Source organism: Pholcus phalangioides, unplaced genomic scaffold (genome assembly GCF_987345545.1).
Source record: "Pholcus phalangioides strain wild (caught in Gottingen) unplaced genomic scaffold, Ppha-v1.0 ptg000042l_1, whole genome shotgun sequence".
NCBI lineage: Eukaryota > Metazoa > Arthropoda > Arachnida > Araneae > Pholcidae > Pholcus > Pholcus phalangioides.
Window position 1 is genome coordinate 20,855,671 of NW_028301628.1, and position 14,879 is coordinate 20,870,549.

Sequence of the window (14,879 nt, forward strand, 5' to 3'; positions counted from 1 at the left end):
AGGGAGGGGATCCGACTATATTTATCACATATGATAGACAAATTTGGGAATTTATTCATATTCATTGTATAAACACACAATGTCATTATGCATAATCACCAATAAAATCGATAAATTTTACAAGTGTTTATCAAATTTACCCGGTATATACTTGAATATTATGTATAATCACCGGTAAAAGCGATAATTTCTTTTGCAATTATAAAATTTAATAACGACGCTCTTGGGTAGCACATAACCACCGGTATAAGTGATAATTTTTTAGCATTTAATCAAATTCGCCAACGACGCTGGGGAAGTATGCATAATAGCAAGTAAAAGCGATAAATTTTTTCAAACTTACTGAGATTATTGGTAGTTATGCATAATGTATACCGTAACTATTATACTAGTGTAAAAAAAAAAATTAAAACAGTTAAGAAAGACGACCATTAAAGGAATCAAAAGTGATGAATAATTATTAATTGCATTCTTCTTTTCCGTTTCAATCTTGTAGGCAATCGCTGTTCGTGTTTAATTCCATCGAGTATTTGAGACAGAAGGGATTTGACGGACTCGACATCGCCTGGGAATTCCCCCGAGGAGCCGAAGACAAAGAGAAATTCACCAATCTCATCAAGGTTGTTAATTACGAAATTAATTACGTTTTATTTCTGCTTCTTTGATTACTTCCCGTTTTGAGTCGGGAAAATTACGAATTTCGTGGGAATAGAATTCGTAAACTTATTAAGTGCGAGAAGAATGAAATGAATTGAGAAGAAACGACGCCCAAACATCTGAAAACTTTATTATTAAATAAAAAATGATAATTTTTGAGATTTAACCAAGGAAAGGGATCTTTTTAACAATAATTGACCTTTATTGTTATTAATTATTGTTGCAGGATTTGAGAGAAGCTTTCGATGGTGAAGGAAAAGCCAGCGGTAAGCCGAGGCTTATTCTGTCCGCTGCCGTTCCTGCAAGTTTCGAGGCCGTGGCAGCTGGTTATGATGTAACCGAAATAAACAAGTCAGTACTTATTCGAATCAAATTTATGAGTTCGGTTTAATTTTTTCATCAATTATTTTTTCAATCTAATCACAATCTAACAAAATGACGAAGAAACCCATAATAAAAGCAAATACTCTATATAGCCATAACATATGTCAGTGGACACTTTGGCAGAGTCGTTGATAAACCACAGGTCTAAAACACCTGTGGGTGCTCAACTCGAGTTTTAGGGTACGAAAATGATGCATGCTGGTTTCCGATTCTAACGGTCTGCAGGTTTTTCAACCAATCCGTCGCGCGCAGACTGTCAGAGTCGGAAAAGCTGCCGCCATTATGTTCGTACGGCTTCGGAAACGCAGAGAAATATCGGTGATATAGAGAGCTGTGGTTTAAATTACTTACTGAATGTATGGGATGGATGACAAGGGATTTTTCCACAATTTGATATTTTGATTATTTCCTTTAATTTTTTTTTCATTTTGGCATCATACACGTGTGTTAGGCTGAAGCATTTCTATTATATAGCATCAGACACACTTCTTCGCTCATTTGCATAATGCTGCGAGTTCCTTCTCAAAACAATCAAATAGCAGAAAATAATCGAAATGTAGATTTGTGAGAAATCCCTTATCATCTTGATACTTTCAGTAAGTAAATCAAATTACAGTTCACTCTGTATCGCCGACATCTATCTCAATTTACACGCCATACAACTGGAACTTTTATCTAAATTACGCTATGTATCTGGCAACTGAATCGTGAAAAAAATAAAATTGGTATTTCTTACGTATGCAATTAAAAATCATTCATTTGAAATGCTTATCGAATGCTGAAATCGAATATCAAATTGTTATACTTTAAATTTGTTTTCAGCGCGTCTCGTGTTCGGTGTCAAACTTTCTGTAAATTTCGGGACGATTGATTGAAAACTCCGCATGTTATAAGCAAAACAATATGCGATGAAAATTGGGATTTTTATAAGAAACATTTATATCTTCCTGAATATGCGTGCTTTTTTCCCACGAAAATGCATACAAGTATTGCACACAAAAAAATAATAATAATCTGCTAATATTACATCTGCAGCTTTTTATAGTACAGGGTTGATCCAAAACTTTTTTACTTTTAATTCTTTGTCGATCGCCCCTAAACCATTCGTGAACGAATCCGCACTGGAATGTGTGAGTTTAACTATTGAGTGTGATGACTGAAATTGTGCAGAAGGATACGTTTAGTACTTTACTAAAAAGTCGAGGAAAAAATGCCTTTACTCCAAGGTGTCCATTGGCCATATAGTGTACTAAGAACCCGGGGATATTTTTTTTTCCTTTGTGATATGTCAATCACAAACATTATTTATAATAACTTTTTTCTTTAATAATTTCCAAAAACAAAATTTTTTCGAGCTACGAGTTGCATTTGAGTGTATCTAAAAATCTTTTCGATCCATTCATATTAAGGGTAACTTCAAGTTAAACACATTTTCGATTTCAACGTAGGTACCTGGACATGATTAATGTGATGACGTATGATTTCCACGGTAACTGGGAGAGACAAGTCGGTCACAACAGTCCTCTCTATGCTCTATACACGGCCACCAATTACCAGAAGAAACTGACTGTGGTGAGTTGCTCTTTTCTTTTAAGAAGAGATTTTTCTCAAAAATTCATGGATCGACATGCGCCACGCGGAACACGTTATAGGAGACGTTAAACGAAACACGTTAAATGGGTAGAAACTTTTGTCAATAAAATATTTTTAATTAAAAAAATCACAAAAAATCAAACAAAAGGATTTTCAAACTTGTTTACAACAAAATTCTTGTCACAAATAAATTGTGAAATTAGGAGATTGTCCATTATGAGAACCATTAATTTCCACAAAGATCATGTTTCTTCAGTGATCTATCTATAAAATCGACACCACAGTGATTTTTTCAAAATTTTGGTGATCGGCTAGTTACGGGACGTTTGCACGCGAAACACTCGGAAGCGCGCTGTTTGGACGCCGGAAAATCGGCCGGATCATTACAATCGATTATTTTACACCTTATTCATTTAATGTTTATTCTGTACTATCAATTACAGCTGTATTTTATCGTTCGTAAATTTATTATTAAAAAATACACATTAAATGCGTAAGACGTAATTAACGATTGTAATGATCCGGCCGATTTTCCGGATTCCTAAGAGCTGCGTCCAAACGTCCAGCTCGGGTCGGCTGAAGTTGGTTTTTCTAACGTTGAACCGATCTCCCCATTAAAAAGTCTCGTCATAGAGAGCAACAGGTACACAACGGTACTGTTATTCAATCATAACCCTTCCCTCACAATTTGAAATAAAGATAGCGGCACTGAAAAAATTGGACATATTCATAATGAATGTGTCCAATTTTAAATTTTTCATTAATACATTCATAATGAATGTGTTCAATGCCGGAAGTGAGAACCTAACAGTCTCACACTTCCGGCACAACTCACTCGGTAGCAAATTGCCCATTGCGATAAGACCGGGGCTGTGTTCGGTTTGAAAATGAAAAAAGGTCATTCAATGATCCATCAGTATTATACATATATCTTACTCAGTGTTAATACATGCGAATTGTTTTAGTACTTGGTTTCTTTTTTTAAATTCTATTTATGGAATTTGTAGGATTTCAGCGCTAAGGAATGGATAGAGAAAGGAGCCTCAAAAGAGAAACTTCTCGTCGGTATTCCAACGTATGGAAGAACGTTCACTTTGAAGAACACTTCTCTCACGGATATCGGAGCACCGGCCATTGACGGCGGAAAACCAGGAAACTATACTGGAGAACCCGGCGTTCTGGCTTTCTTTGAAGTGAGTCTCGTCTAGCAAATGGGAAGAGGGGGGAAGGGGTGCAGGCGGAATATTCAGAAATGAGCTGATAATCGTGCAACCTGCATTTTATGGGATTATTTACTGTCCAGTGATTTACTTTCGTGCAGCACCGTCTGCCGACAATAATTTGAACTGTTTTTTTGTTTTGTACCAAAACAAATTCCCCTTTGTGAGAACACAACGTAATTCACATTCAAGAAAATATACCTATTCCTTCCATATTTTTTCATGAATTTTTAAATTATTTACGACTTTATGAGACACCCTATATTGTGTTACAATACGTAGTTAGTTTGTACAAGTAATAAGGTGTGTGTATAGCCGGTGAAAAAATAGAGGAATAATTACAGTATTTTTTCGATATTCTATTGCTGCCTATATACATAATGTCTATATATATATACTGTTCCAGACTCTGCCACGAAGCTGGACTGGAAGAGATCTCGGCAACGGGATAAGTCCAGTGGCAAAGTTCAGGCGTTCATTCATTCATTGCTGTCTATATACACTCGTGGTCTTTATTATTTCATATGATTTTTTTATATATACATAAAGATTCCATTTCTCACCTGGACCTTCTCTCTTGAAACTTACAGATTTGTGACATGTTGAAATCAGGTGCGATACTGGTGTGGGATAACGAACAGATGGTGCCATACGCTTATAAGGACGACCAATGGGTCGGTTTCGACGACCAAAGAAGTCTCAAATTGAAGGTATTGAGCATGCGATTCGATTTCGTTTGCGATCTGAAGTATAATTACGACGTGCAAATCTTAGAAAAGTTAAAATTAGTTGACATAGAGAGAAATACCTGCACACACAACAACCGCTTACTCACTCTTTCGAGTAGAATGAATGCCTGTGCCTAATTTAGCGTGATTTACAATATACTGTATTCTTTCTTCTTCCAATATAACTTTATAGATTCAGTGGCTGAAAGAACAGGGTTACGGAGGCGTCATGATCTGGTCTGTGGACATGGATGATTTCCGAGGATCGTGCATGGGACTCAAATATCCTCTCATAACGACAATCAAAGACGAACTCAAAGGCTACCACGTCGCCAACCTGGAAGCACTCGGAAGTGAATTGCTCAATTCGTATGGCCAGCTTATAGGTAAGCACGAAACTATTGCCCGGGTATCGACATTTTTCACACTTGCTTGCAATTTTGAAATTTGTTTTCTGATTCTTGGAAATAATTTAAGGCAACCATAGAAATTGCTATTTTTGTTTTCGCTCTGAAACACGGACGAGTTTTTTCCTTGAATGTTTTCGGAAAATTTAATTGGGGCGTGCCCAGTTCATTTTCTTAATTCATCATTTGTTTCTGTCAACCTTTACCGCGGCAATGTCGAGATACTTCGTCCAACTTGATGCCTTGTATTTTGGCAATTCTGAGATTAAGACCCTCTTATTTCGGCAGGGAATAGTGCAGCCACTGTACGATCGTGTGGACATCGTCGGTCGTGTGGGATGTCAGCACTAGCAAGAACACGAATCCAGCACAATCCTGGCAACAGCAATACGTCAGGGCCATGCATACATACACTCACACACAACACGTTCCGACATTTACCGATTCTTTAGAGATTCAAGCAGAGGAATATGTGCGAAGTGCGTGTTCGGTCAAGTAGTGAAGAGCACAGATGCCGTTGTCAAGTCTTTTTCTTCTGTGATAACATGTTTCCCCATTCCCCTCCAAAACCTGTCAGATCAACTGGCAGTGGGGGGTCAGCTTTTACTCAAAGTTTGATAACGAAAGGAGAAGGACGGTAGTTTTTTCGCTTTCCTTGCGGGGTAGTATAGGGATATAGGTACAGAGTATTATATAAATAATAGAAAATGATAGAGTATTTCTCTTCTCCTTTATTTTTTTTTAATTATTCTTTGAGTTGGAGGAAAAAGCAGTTTCACTTGCAGCCGCTGTAGTGGTCGAGCGGTCATAGTGACGGACTCTCATCGCGAGGGCCCGGGTTCAAACCCCAACGTCGCAATAGTGGTGGTCGGCTGAAGTTTTCTTGTGGTTCCCAACTTCGAGGTGCGGATGCAACCTGGTCTCCCCATTAAAAAGTCTAACCACAGAGAGCAACAGGCCTACAACAGTAAAATCTTTAATGATTGCACTTCACACATAGTTCGAAAAATAGGCAGATGGCAGCACTACAAAAAACAAGCTTCACATTAGGTTCACAACTCGGACATGCACATGTGTGTGTGGTTTAGTAGTACAGTCGAATCCCGTTTTAACGAATACCGTTATAGCGAAAATCTCGTTTTAACGAACACTTTTCTAATCCTCCCGGATTAGCTTACATAGGCACAATGCTAAAACCTGGAATTCCTTTATAACGAAATTTCGTTATAACGAAGGGATTTCTCCGGACTCTTGGAGTTCGTTATAACGGGATTCGACTGTAGTAGTTTCACTTGCATGAAATAGGAAGGAAGTCTTCTTGAAAAACACGAATCATTTTGTGGAGAGTTTAGTGATTTTTTTCACTGTGGCAGTTCTAATGAGGACCAGGGAAATTCTAAAAACCGCTCAAAGGGTTGATGAAAAAAATCATTAAAATATTCTATAGACTTCACAGCACGAGCTTCCGATGCGCATGAAAGACTGCCATATTTTTAAAATTGATCAAAAATCGCACGTAATGTATCACGTAAAAATGCACTCTACTAACATTATTATTCTTTTTTCTTCTTCGGGGACAGATAAAGACGAGGTTGTGTGTGACGAAGAAGACGGCCATATAAGTTACCACGTCGACAAGAGAGAATGCGCCAAATACTACATGTGCGAGGGTAAAAGGAGACACCACATGCCATGTCCCGTCAACCTCGTGTTCAATCTCAACGAAAACGTATGCGACTGGCCAGAAAACGTGGACGATTGCGCAAGTGTGTCCGGAGCGCGGACGCCGTGAGGGTTAATTAATGAAACGTCTAGAGACTCCTTTATACAAGACATTTAAAAAACAAACTCCGAGGCAGTTATTTTCTAGCACCACCACCATCTGGCGGAGAGAGAAACGGAACAGTTGTGTGACATTTTCTGTTGTTATCGTTGTTGTTGTTGCTGTGCCACCAAGCTTCACCGGACACTTTGTGCCGACGCGGACGGTGTCGATGAACAAGCCAAAGTTCGATACACAATGTTTGTTTTTTATTTTTATTTTTAATTAACACAGCCGTGAATCACGAAGAAGAGCGCCCGTCCAGCTAGAAACTGCCAAACGCAATGAACTCGTTTCGCTCCAGCAAGGGCAAAAAAGTTATCATTCAAACATTTCTTTTACGATAACAGAAATTTAAAAGAAAAATTTAAAGATACAGAGAAGAAAGAAGAGGATTCAATTTGCATGTTTCTGCAAACAAAGCGACCGCATTCTATGATACTTTATAGTGCTTTTATACACAAATACATCGATCCTAGGATATTCACTGTAACCAGAAATCATTTCTTTCCTTTCTTTCTTTTGTATTGTATATTGCCTTTAAATGACAAACTAGTGTTTGAATAAGCTATTAAGTTCAAAATGTCCCGTAACTATGAATATTTTTCCAAATTTGAGTGAATTGCGTCATTTCCCTGATGAATAAGCAAATAGTATCATGTGACCAACATAGTATACATCAGCATCGGTTTAATCCCTTCTTGGTCGGATTTATTTTTCGAAATAGTTTTTTTTATTGCTGAAAATACGTGTTCCATCCTGAATTCGATAATGCGAAATATTTTTGACAGTAAGTAGTTTTTCGCTCGACCTACTGGTGGTCGTAAGAGATTTTTCAGACGAATATGTACGAGGTGCGTGTTCGGTTAAGTAGTGAAGAGCGCTCACTAATATCTCACTAATATCCCATTCACTGAGCTCCAGTTTTTCCCACAATGAACCCGAATTTTAAATTAAAAAAAAATATTCTGATGCTATGTTTATCGAATCTATCGCTTTGATATATTTAAGATAAATATCTGCATAAAAAGGATTATTAAAAATACGTACAAAAAAGTTTTACAACCTAAAAATAGTAGGGATATAGCTGCGCCATCTCTTTCAGTAATATTCAGAAATACTTTGTTTTTTACAATTTTGCAATTTTTCTCTTCGTCGCTGACCATACGGGCACAAAAAAGTCGAACGTATGACATGCGACGCCGACCAAGAAGAGGTTAATCCAATTATATGTACGTTATCGGTGACTGCAAACATTGAGGCTTTTAATCGCGAGAAATAAAAAACAATTGTTAAATTTTGAGTCCGATAGATACATATATAATAATACATCTAATGTCTATGGATAGGTAATTCTTTCTCTGGGACTTCCAAATAATCAATCCAGCGTATGGTAAGAGATGAGTGAGTGTAGGCAAAATCGTCAAAAAATCCCCTTCGGTACGCAATCATCATATTATATTAGAGAAGGTTCTTTTCAACACATTTGACGCTTGAAACCTATTCCGAATACGTACATCTTTTTCTCTCGGTGGATAACCTCGGATGCCAGGAGTTACGAGCTACACGCATTCCATATATGCTTATATTCTGGATAAAAACCTTTGTCAATTGGCTGCGTATACTAGTTTCTCGCGTACGGTAATCCGGGGCTACTTTGTACCTACGGGGTAACTTTGCACCAATCGTGAAAAGAATATTGAACGTTACCTATAGCGGCTATTCTAATGAATATTTCCGAACGCGTTTGATTCTACTCGGTAAGGAACGTTATCAGTAAACTCGTGTATTTGAGTTACTGATGCATTCGTCATTTTTTGACTGAAAATTTAACTGTTTCTTGACAAAGGCTTCAGCTGAAATTGAGCAGAACAAATACGTTTGGCAAACGATATCCAAAATTCCAGATGATGTAACTCGAATTCATGAGTTGAACGATAACATCTTCCCTCATGCAGATTCAAATTCATGAGAATAGCCTCTAGGTAGCATCGAATCCTTTTTTAAAGCATTGGAGGTGCAAAGTAGCCCCGGATTGCGGCAGTTCCTTCACATTTAGCAAATATTCAAAAAAAGTTATAAAACTTTTTAAGGTAGTATATACAGTGAAACCTCGATTTAACGATACTCTGCTTACCCAGAAAAAATATCGTTGAACAGGGATTATCTTTATATCGAACGGTAACGTGCCACCAAATTTACGCTGTTCTTGGCATCTAAGTGGGCATTATTAGCACCACCAGAAAATGTACTTATAAATATTTATTCGCAAAATTATAATTGATTAGTTAATTAATAAAATTCAATTTTGTCCTGTAAAGAATTTTACTGCATTACACTTTTGTGTACTACTCGAAAAATAGCTTCACGGCAACTTCATTAACACTTTCAGGAAGCACTTTGCGCAAAAAAACACCGATGTTATTAGATGCCCTCAGAAAAACAAAAACTGGTTAGTAATTTGGAAATATATTAGAAGTGATTTTTAGCGAAATATAAAGAAATATCGTTGTGGTGATTTAAAAATATCATTATAGAGGGATTTATAGTAGTAAAGAGAGAGAATACCGTTGTATATAAAGAGGAATTTATCACTAGAAACACACACACTACAGACAATTCCAAACAAGGTTAAAAAATTACCGTTGTAGAGGACGTTATTATATCGAGTATCATTGTAGCGAGGTTTCACTGCGCTCATATTTCATCCTATAGTTTATTGATACACACACACACACACACACTTTATACTTCCTATAACAAAACTCTCCTAAAAAAATGTTCTTTTCTACTTCTTTTTGACTCAACAATGGATGCCTTTGGCAATAAAAAGTATGTACTTTTTTCCACTACTTTGTTTGGAACAAAGCGCACATCTCTAAGACATTTTTAATAAACATTTTTTTAATAATTTATATATATACATTTATAGTGTGTCGTTATATCGGTGATTTTTGTTAACTGCCATATGCCGACGATAATGAAGGCAATCACAAAAGTCGATCTTAAAGGCCTCGAGGTAAAGAATAGGGATTTTTATTTTCATTGTTATTTTTTTGTCATCGTCGCTGAGTATCGGGAGAGAGAGAAAAACTATTCGTACACACACACGAGAGAGATCCTTAATTAATCCACACGAAGTGACACCAGTTTGTTTTCTACTCCACAGCCAATTATTTTAATTGCTTATTTAAAAAAAAAACATTCGGGGAAAAGTAAATGTTCTGAAAAAAAAAATGAATATTTCCTTATGTTTTGCTGTTGATCGCATGTGCCTAATAATGTAAATACGGTATAGCAAGTACGAAATAAATGAAATTTTCAAGCAAATGTTTTGTGTTTATGAGTGTGTAATTTCAAATTGAATTAGATTTCACGTAAATGATAATAACTAATATCCATGTGTGTGTGTCGGCTATATGACAATATTGTATTGGAAACATTAGTATAAATAAGTTGTATGCAGAAGGAAATTTAAAAGTTGCTTTTTTTTTCATACTTAAGTACTATTACACGTATGTTAACGAACCAAAATCATAAACCCATAGTCTTTGGCTTATGCTCATGAAAATAAGTGAAAGGAGGTGAGAAACGGATTAGTTAAATTCAGGATTTTAACCAATCCGTGTCGATCTCTAATCCTTCAACCTGCTATTCAACCTCAATCGGTTTAAACTACAGCCGTTTGTAGTTTAAACCATGTCGGTGAATACGACGGTCAATCATTTTCTCTCCCTTAAATGCTCTTCGACATTTTTATAGTGCAACGAATACTCCAGTTCCAGAAACTGCTGCATTAAATAAAATGCCAAATTTTGTTATACAATCATCAATGCATATCCATAACCAGCTAACTCTAGATGCATATTTCAAAAGTAGTTCCAAATAAAAGGAAAAAGAAAGGGGGGGTTAAATATTTATCTTGTATATGTTGTCCCCCATTTATGTTTCTAAACAACAAAAAAACTAAAATCCATTTATAACGAGAAGTTCCGTTATAACGATAGTTTTTCTTCTGGTTGTGACTGTCGTTATAATGGACTTTTACTGTAATTCAGGATGATATATGTGAATCCACTTTGGGAAATAATAGAAAGAATAGTCTTTATATAAATAGCAAAAAAAATTTTCAAATTCTCACAATGATTAAAAAAACTATATGCATTTTCACACAAGAGTACACGCATTTTTTTTTTCAGAATACCTTTCACATACGAAGGATTTTCAAAATGAGGGTTTTTATGCTTGGCAAAAATGGCAAATTTGTTTAGTTTCACAAAAGAGGCAGAATAACTTCACTATGTTTCGGACGTATCGATGCGATATTCGTAACTGAATTCAGTATTATCCTTCACTTTCTTGTGATAGTGAATATTAATGACGAGTGTATAAATGAATCATCCTACCATTTGGAATGCACAGTCGTGAGATTTTACGAAAAATGACAAATTTCAAATTAATACACATAATTCAACAAATGGCACGATTAAAGCCAACATCATCTCATATTCACTCGCATAATAACTATTCTCCTAAATGAAAATTATTGAAACCGTGTTTTTTTTTTATGGATAAAAGTTTACTTTGGGTGAAATTTCCTACCCCTTGAATACCAAAATCGGCCTTTAATTTTGAAACGGTCCTCGTATATTGGCATACGTAAATACCCACAGCATTTACATGTCCAGTGTATTCTGATAATAAATAAAACAATTTCATCGTAGAATAAAACCGCAACAATAGTTGATGGTAGCGAATACAGTTGACATTCGTTATAGCAACCATTCCATTACAACAACTGGTAGAATAAGTCCCAAATGCTTTCACATAACGATTATCCTGTATGTTTTCCTTTCGATGTAACTACCACCCAACATAACGTCCGTTTTCGTCAAAACGAAAGAATCGTTATGGGGGGTAGAGGGACTCTTATAATGAAAAATATATTCTTATTTTTTCGCCTTTAATATCAAGATCTCGATTTTTCCCATAGAAATCGTCACTTCTTGAAGATCGGGCAGTGATGGCGCATTCTGCTGTCAGATTTCAGTTCTTGTGAATACCGAAAACGCAAATTTGCTCAAAATTAAACCAACAGATTTTGGTAATAATCAATTTATGCAACTGTTTCAGTCTTGCTTATGTCACTAGACTTCAGTGTCCTTTTCGGACCGCCTAAAATATTTCTTCCTCACCACCACCCGACTTCTCTCACTGTAACGTATGACAGTAGGGACAGGACTGTCTCGGACGGCGCTCGTCCGTTTCCTCCTCGTCACGTACAACGCGACCGAAGAAATCACGAAAAGCAACGCGAAAGAAACTGCAGTTCCGATCGTGATGAGTTTCATCTCTGCGAAAGGGTCGTTCCCGTTGGCCATTCCACCACCACCGGACCTTCCGAAAATGTTCGAGCTCTCGATGACGTAGCCCTGGGCATTATAATTTAAAATGATGGGGTTCATGTTGGTCCCGCGGCCGTCTTCTCCCGTTGCGAGACGATCTCCCAAAGACCTCCTGATGCGAGTTCCCGCTTGCGCTAACGATGGGGTGTCGTACTCCGGTGGCTCGTTATCTTCGGCACGAAGAGTGCTGTTGAGAATCGTCGGCTGCCGAAAATACGACCGATCGAACGACGGTGCAACGACTTTCTCGGACGTGACGCTCCGCTTTCCAATGATGCGGGCTGCGTTGCTCTTGGACCGAACTGTGTAGAAGCAGTGAATGAACCATTGACGACCGTATGATACCTGAAATACACGGTGCAAAAGGTTTCGTCATTCTGATTGAATGGTGCAACGAGAAAGCATTAAATAATCATTAAAACATTATGGCGTTTAAAAACTCATCCAACAGTCGAGAATAACAATAAATCACAACTGGATAGTGATAGTTGTGCAGGTATGGTGTGAAATATAGCTGCTTAAAATCTCAAAATTTGTTGGAGGGGTCAAACAAATACGTATGCATAAAAAAAATAAACAAATTAGCTTTTTATACAGTCCCCGGTTGCTAAAACTTCCAATTATTGAAATGTAAATCCCGCTTTGAAGAACCATTTGCAAAATATTAATTTTTAGATACAATATTTATCCGAGAGATATTAAATATATAAAATCACACTATGTTTTTGCAACTTATCACACTGTGTTGGCTTGGCAAGTTTTCTTATCTTTAAAAATGCCATTTTCAGGGACTGCACACAAATAGAATGAACTCAATAGTTTACATTCTTTTACTCACAATATATACGTATATAAAAATTACATTTTTTACCATTATTTTTTGACAATTACAAAATTTTTACAACTTTCATTTTAATAACGTTTTGCAATTTGTAATCCCCACACCCCCCCCCCCTCAATCATAGGCTAATTATATGGGGGAAAAATATGTCTGTATAAAATACGGGATGATCCCTCGAACCTACACAATATATCTTTTTTTCCGACGTATTACTATGGGTCCACACCTACCTTAGGCTACAGTTCAGTGAGCTCCCTTCTTGTGGGGGTTCCATGCATAGCCGTCTCACCGTCATGGGTCCCCGAGCAAAATGATGTTCCGAGGCCCCTATAGATAGACCTACTTAGCTGGAAGTAACTGTAGCAGCTTACATGTTTACACTCGAAAATCATTGTACCAGATCTCTTCATGTAGATGTCATCATTATGGACATGAGCCCCCCCCCCCCCAAGCCATGCCGACATGGTTAAGATGATCCTGGGTTCCCATATACAGCTGTGATGGATTCTGAAAGTGGGCACATTTTTCCCAACATATTTCACTTGAAAGCTTTACTTCTTCAAGCCAAATATATATATCCGTTGATATTGTATTTAAAATTTGCAATTATTTATAACTGACTTCTCATAGACACATTTGCATTCCACCAATGGAAAGTTTTAGCATACAGGATCCACATATAAACTTTTTTATATGTGGAATATATATTTACGTATTCTTACGTATACGTAAGAATTTTCCTAATTTTTCTTACGTATACGACCCCTTGGAAAATTTCAGACACTTCTTGATACGTACGTCATTTGGAAACTTTTTGTAACTGAAAGTATGTTTCTAAAGTCAACGGTTTGCAAAGATATCCACTGTGCAAACAATTTGGGACAAACTGTATGTAACTCTACCACCAACTAGAGTCATTTCACTCAATTACATCCTTTACTCAATACCATTAGCCTAGTGGTAATCCTGCAACACAACTAAGGCCGGTCATCCACTGCAAGCTACTACGAGCGGAAACAAGTGGCATATATGCGCTAGGCTATTTAATATAGCGGTGTTGCGCATGCGTGCGACTTTTTCTGCGATTTGTTGTTTTCGGTCTTTGCAGCTTCCAGTGGTAAGAGTGCAGTCACGAAGTTCGACAGACTGTTTAATTTGACTTCACCTGAAACAGCGGAGACGAACTGAAACGGAATCCATCAGCCGAAGGAAACTTCCTGAGGACGTCAGCGCCAACATCCGGGTCGTCGGATGCCAACATCGCATTGAAGGGAACACTCGCCAACTCGGTCACGACGGAATTCGGTGAATCCCTGTCCTGAAAGAATACGTCAAAGCACTCTCAGAAACTTAGTGGGGGAAAAAATGAGAAAATAATTATTGACAATTAATTAATAATTAATTAAATAATTAAATAAATTATAAAACAAGAATTATTATTGGGAAAATAATACTTATTTTATCACAACAGTGACATGCGGTATTTCTGATTTTTTTTTTACTTGGAAAATTACTGTTGAAATTATCAGTTATCCAAATCAAACGCCTCAATCGTTCTACCAATCACCCGTCGCCGGGGGTTGGTCGGCCGAAGTTGGTTTCCTGTGGTTCTCAACTTGGAGGCCCGATCTCCCCATTTAAAAGTTCTCGCCACAGAGAGCAACAGGCCTACACAATGGTACAAATATTCAGTCATTACACTTCACTTCGGGGTGACTAAAATAAAGCAGATTAAAGTTTGACGAGATATCTCGGGATTTCCCCTGTAAGGATTAGGTTCAAAATATGGAAGGCAGATGGCAGCACTGGCAAGAAAACTCAA

General features: G+C 37.1%; 2 protein-coding genes across 2 annotated transcripts in view; one reads left to right on the plus strand and one right to left on the minus strand.

Moving 5' to 3' along the window:
- Positions 1 to 10,141, plus strand: part of Cht7 (chitinase 7) — a 79,344-nt gene extending 69,203 nt beyond the window's left edge. Inside the window, exons 11-17 of the mRNA XM_089254800.1 lie at positions 497 to 620; positions 884 to 1,008; positions 2,490 to 2,613; positions 3,642 to 3,827; positions 4,445 to 4,564; positions 4,776 to 4,968; positions 6,570 to 10,141. Coding sequence (XP_089110926.1) covers positions 497 to 620; positions 884 to 1,008; positions 2,490 to 2,613; positions 3,642 to 3,827; positions 4,445 to 4,564; positions 4,776 to 4,968; positions 6,570 to 6,781 — 1,084 coding nt within the window. The 3' untranslated portion in view covers positions 6,782 to 10,141. The remainder of the gene's footprint in view (positions 1 to 496; positions 621 to 883; positions 1,009 to 2,489; positions 2,614 to 3,641; positions 3,828 to 4,444; positions 4,565 to 4,775; positions 4,969 to 6,569) is intronic.
- Positions 10,142 to 10,926: 785 nt separating this feature from the next.
- Positions 10,927 to 14,879, minus strand: part of LOC149064636 (FRAS1-related extracellular matrix protein 2-like) — a 40,470-nt gene continuing 36,517 nt past the window's right edge. Inside the window, exons 23-24 of the mRNA XM_089255144.1 lie at positions 14,223 to 14,375; positions 10,927 to 12,561 (exon numbers count right to left, since the gene is read on the minus strand). Of these exons, the coding sequence (XP_089111270.1) occupies positions 11,959 to 12,561; positions 14,223 to 14,375 (756 nt within the window). The 3' untranslated portion in view covers positions 10,927 to 11,958. The remainder of the gene's footprint in view (positions 12,562 to 14,222; positions 14,376 to 14,879) is intronic.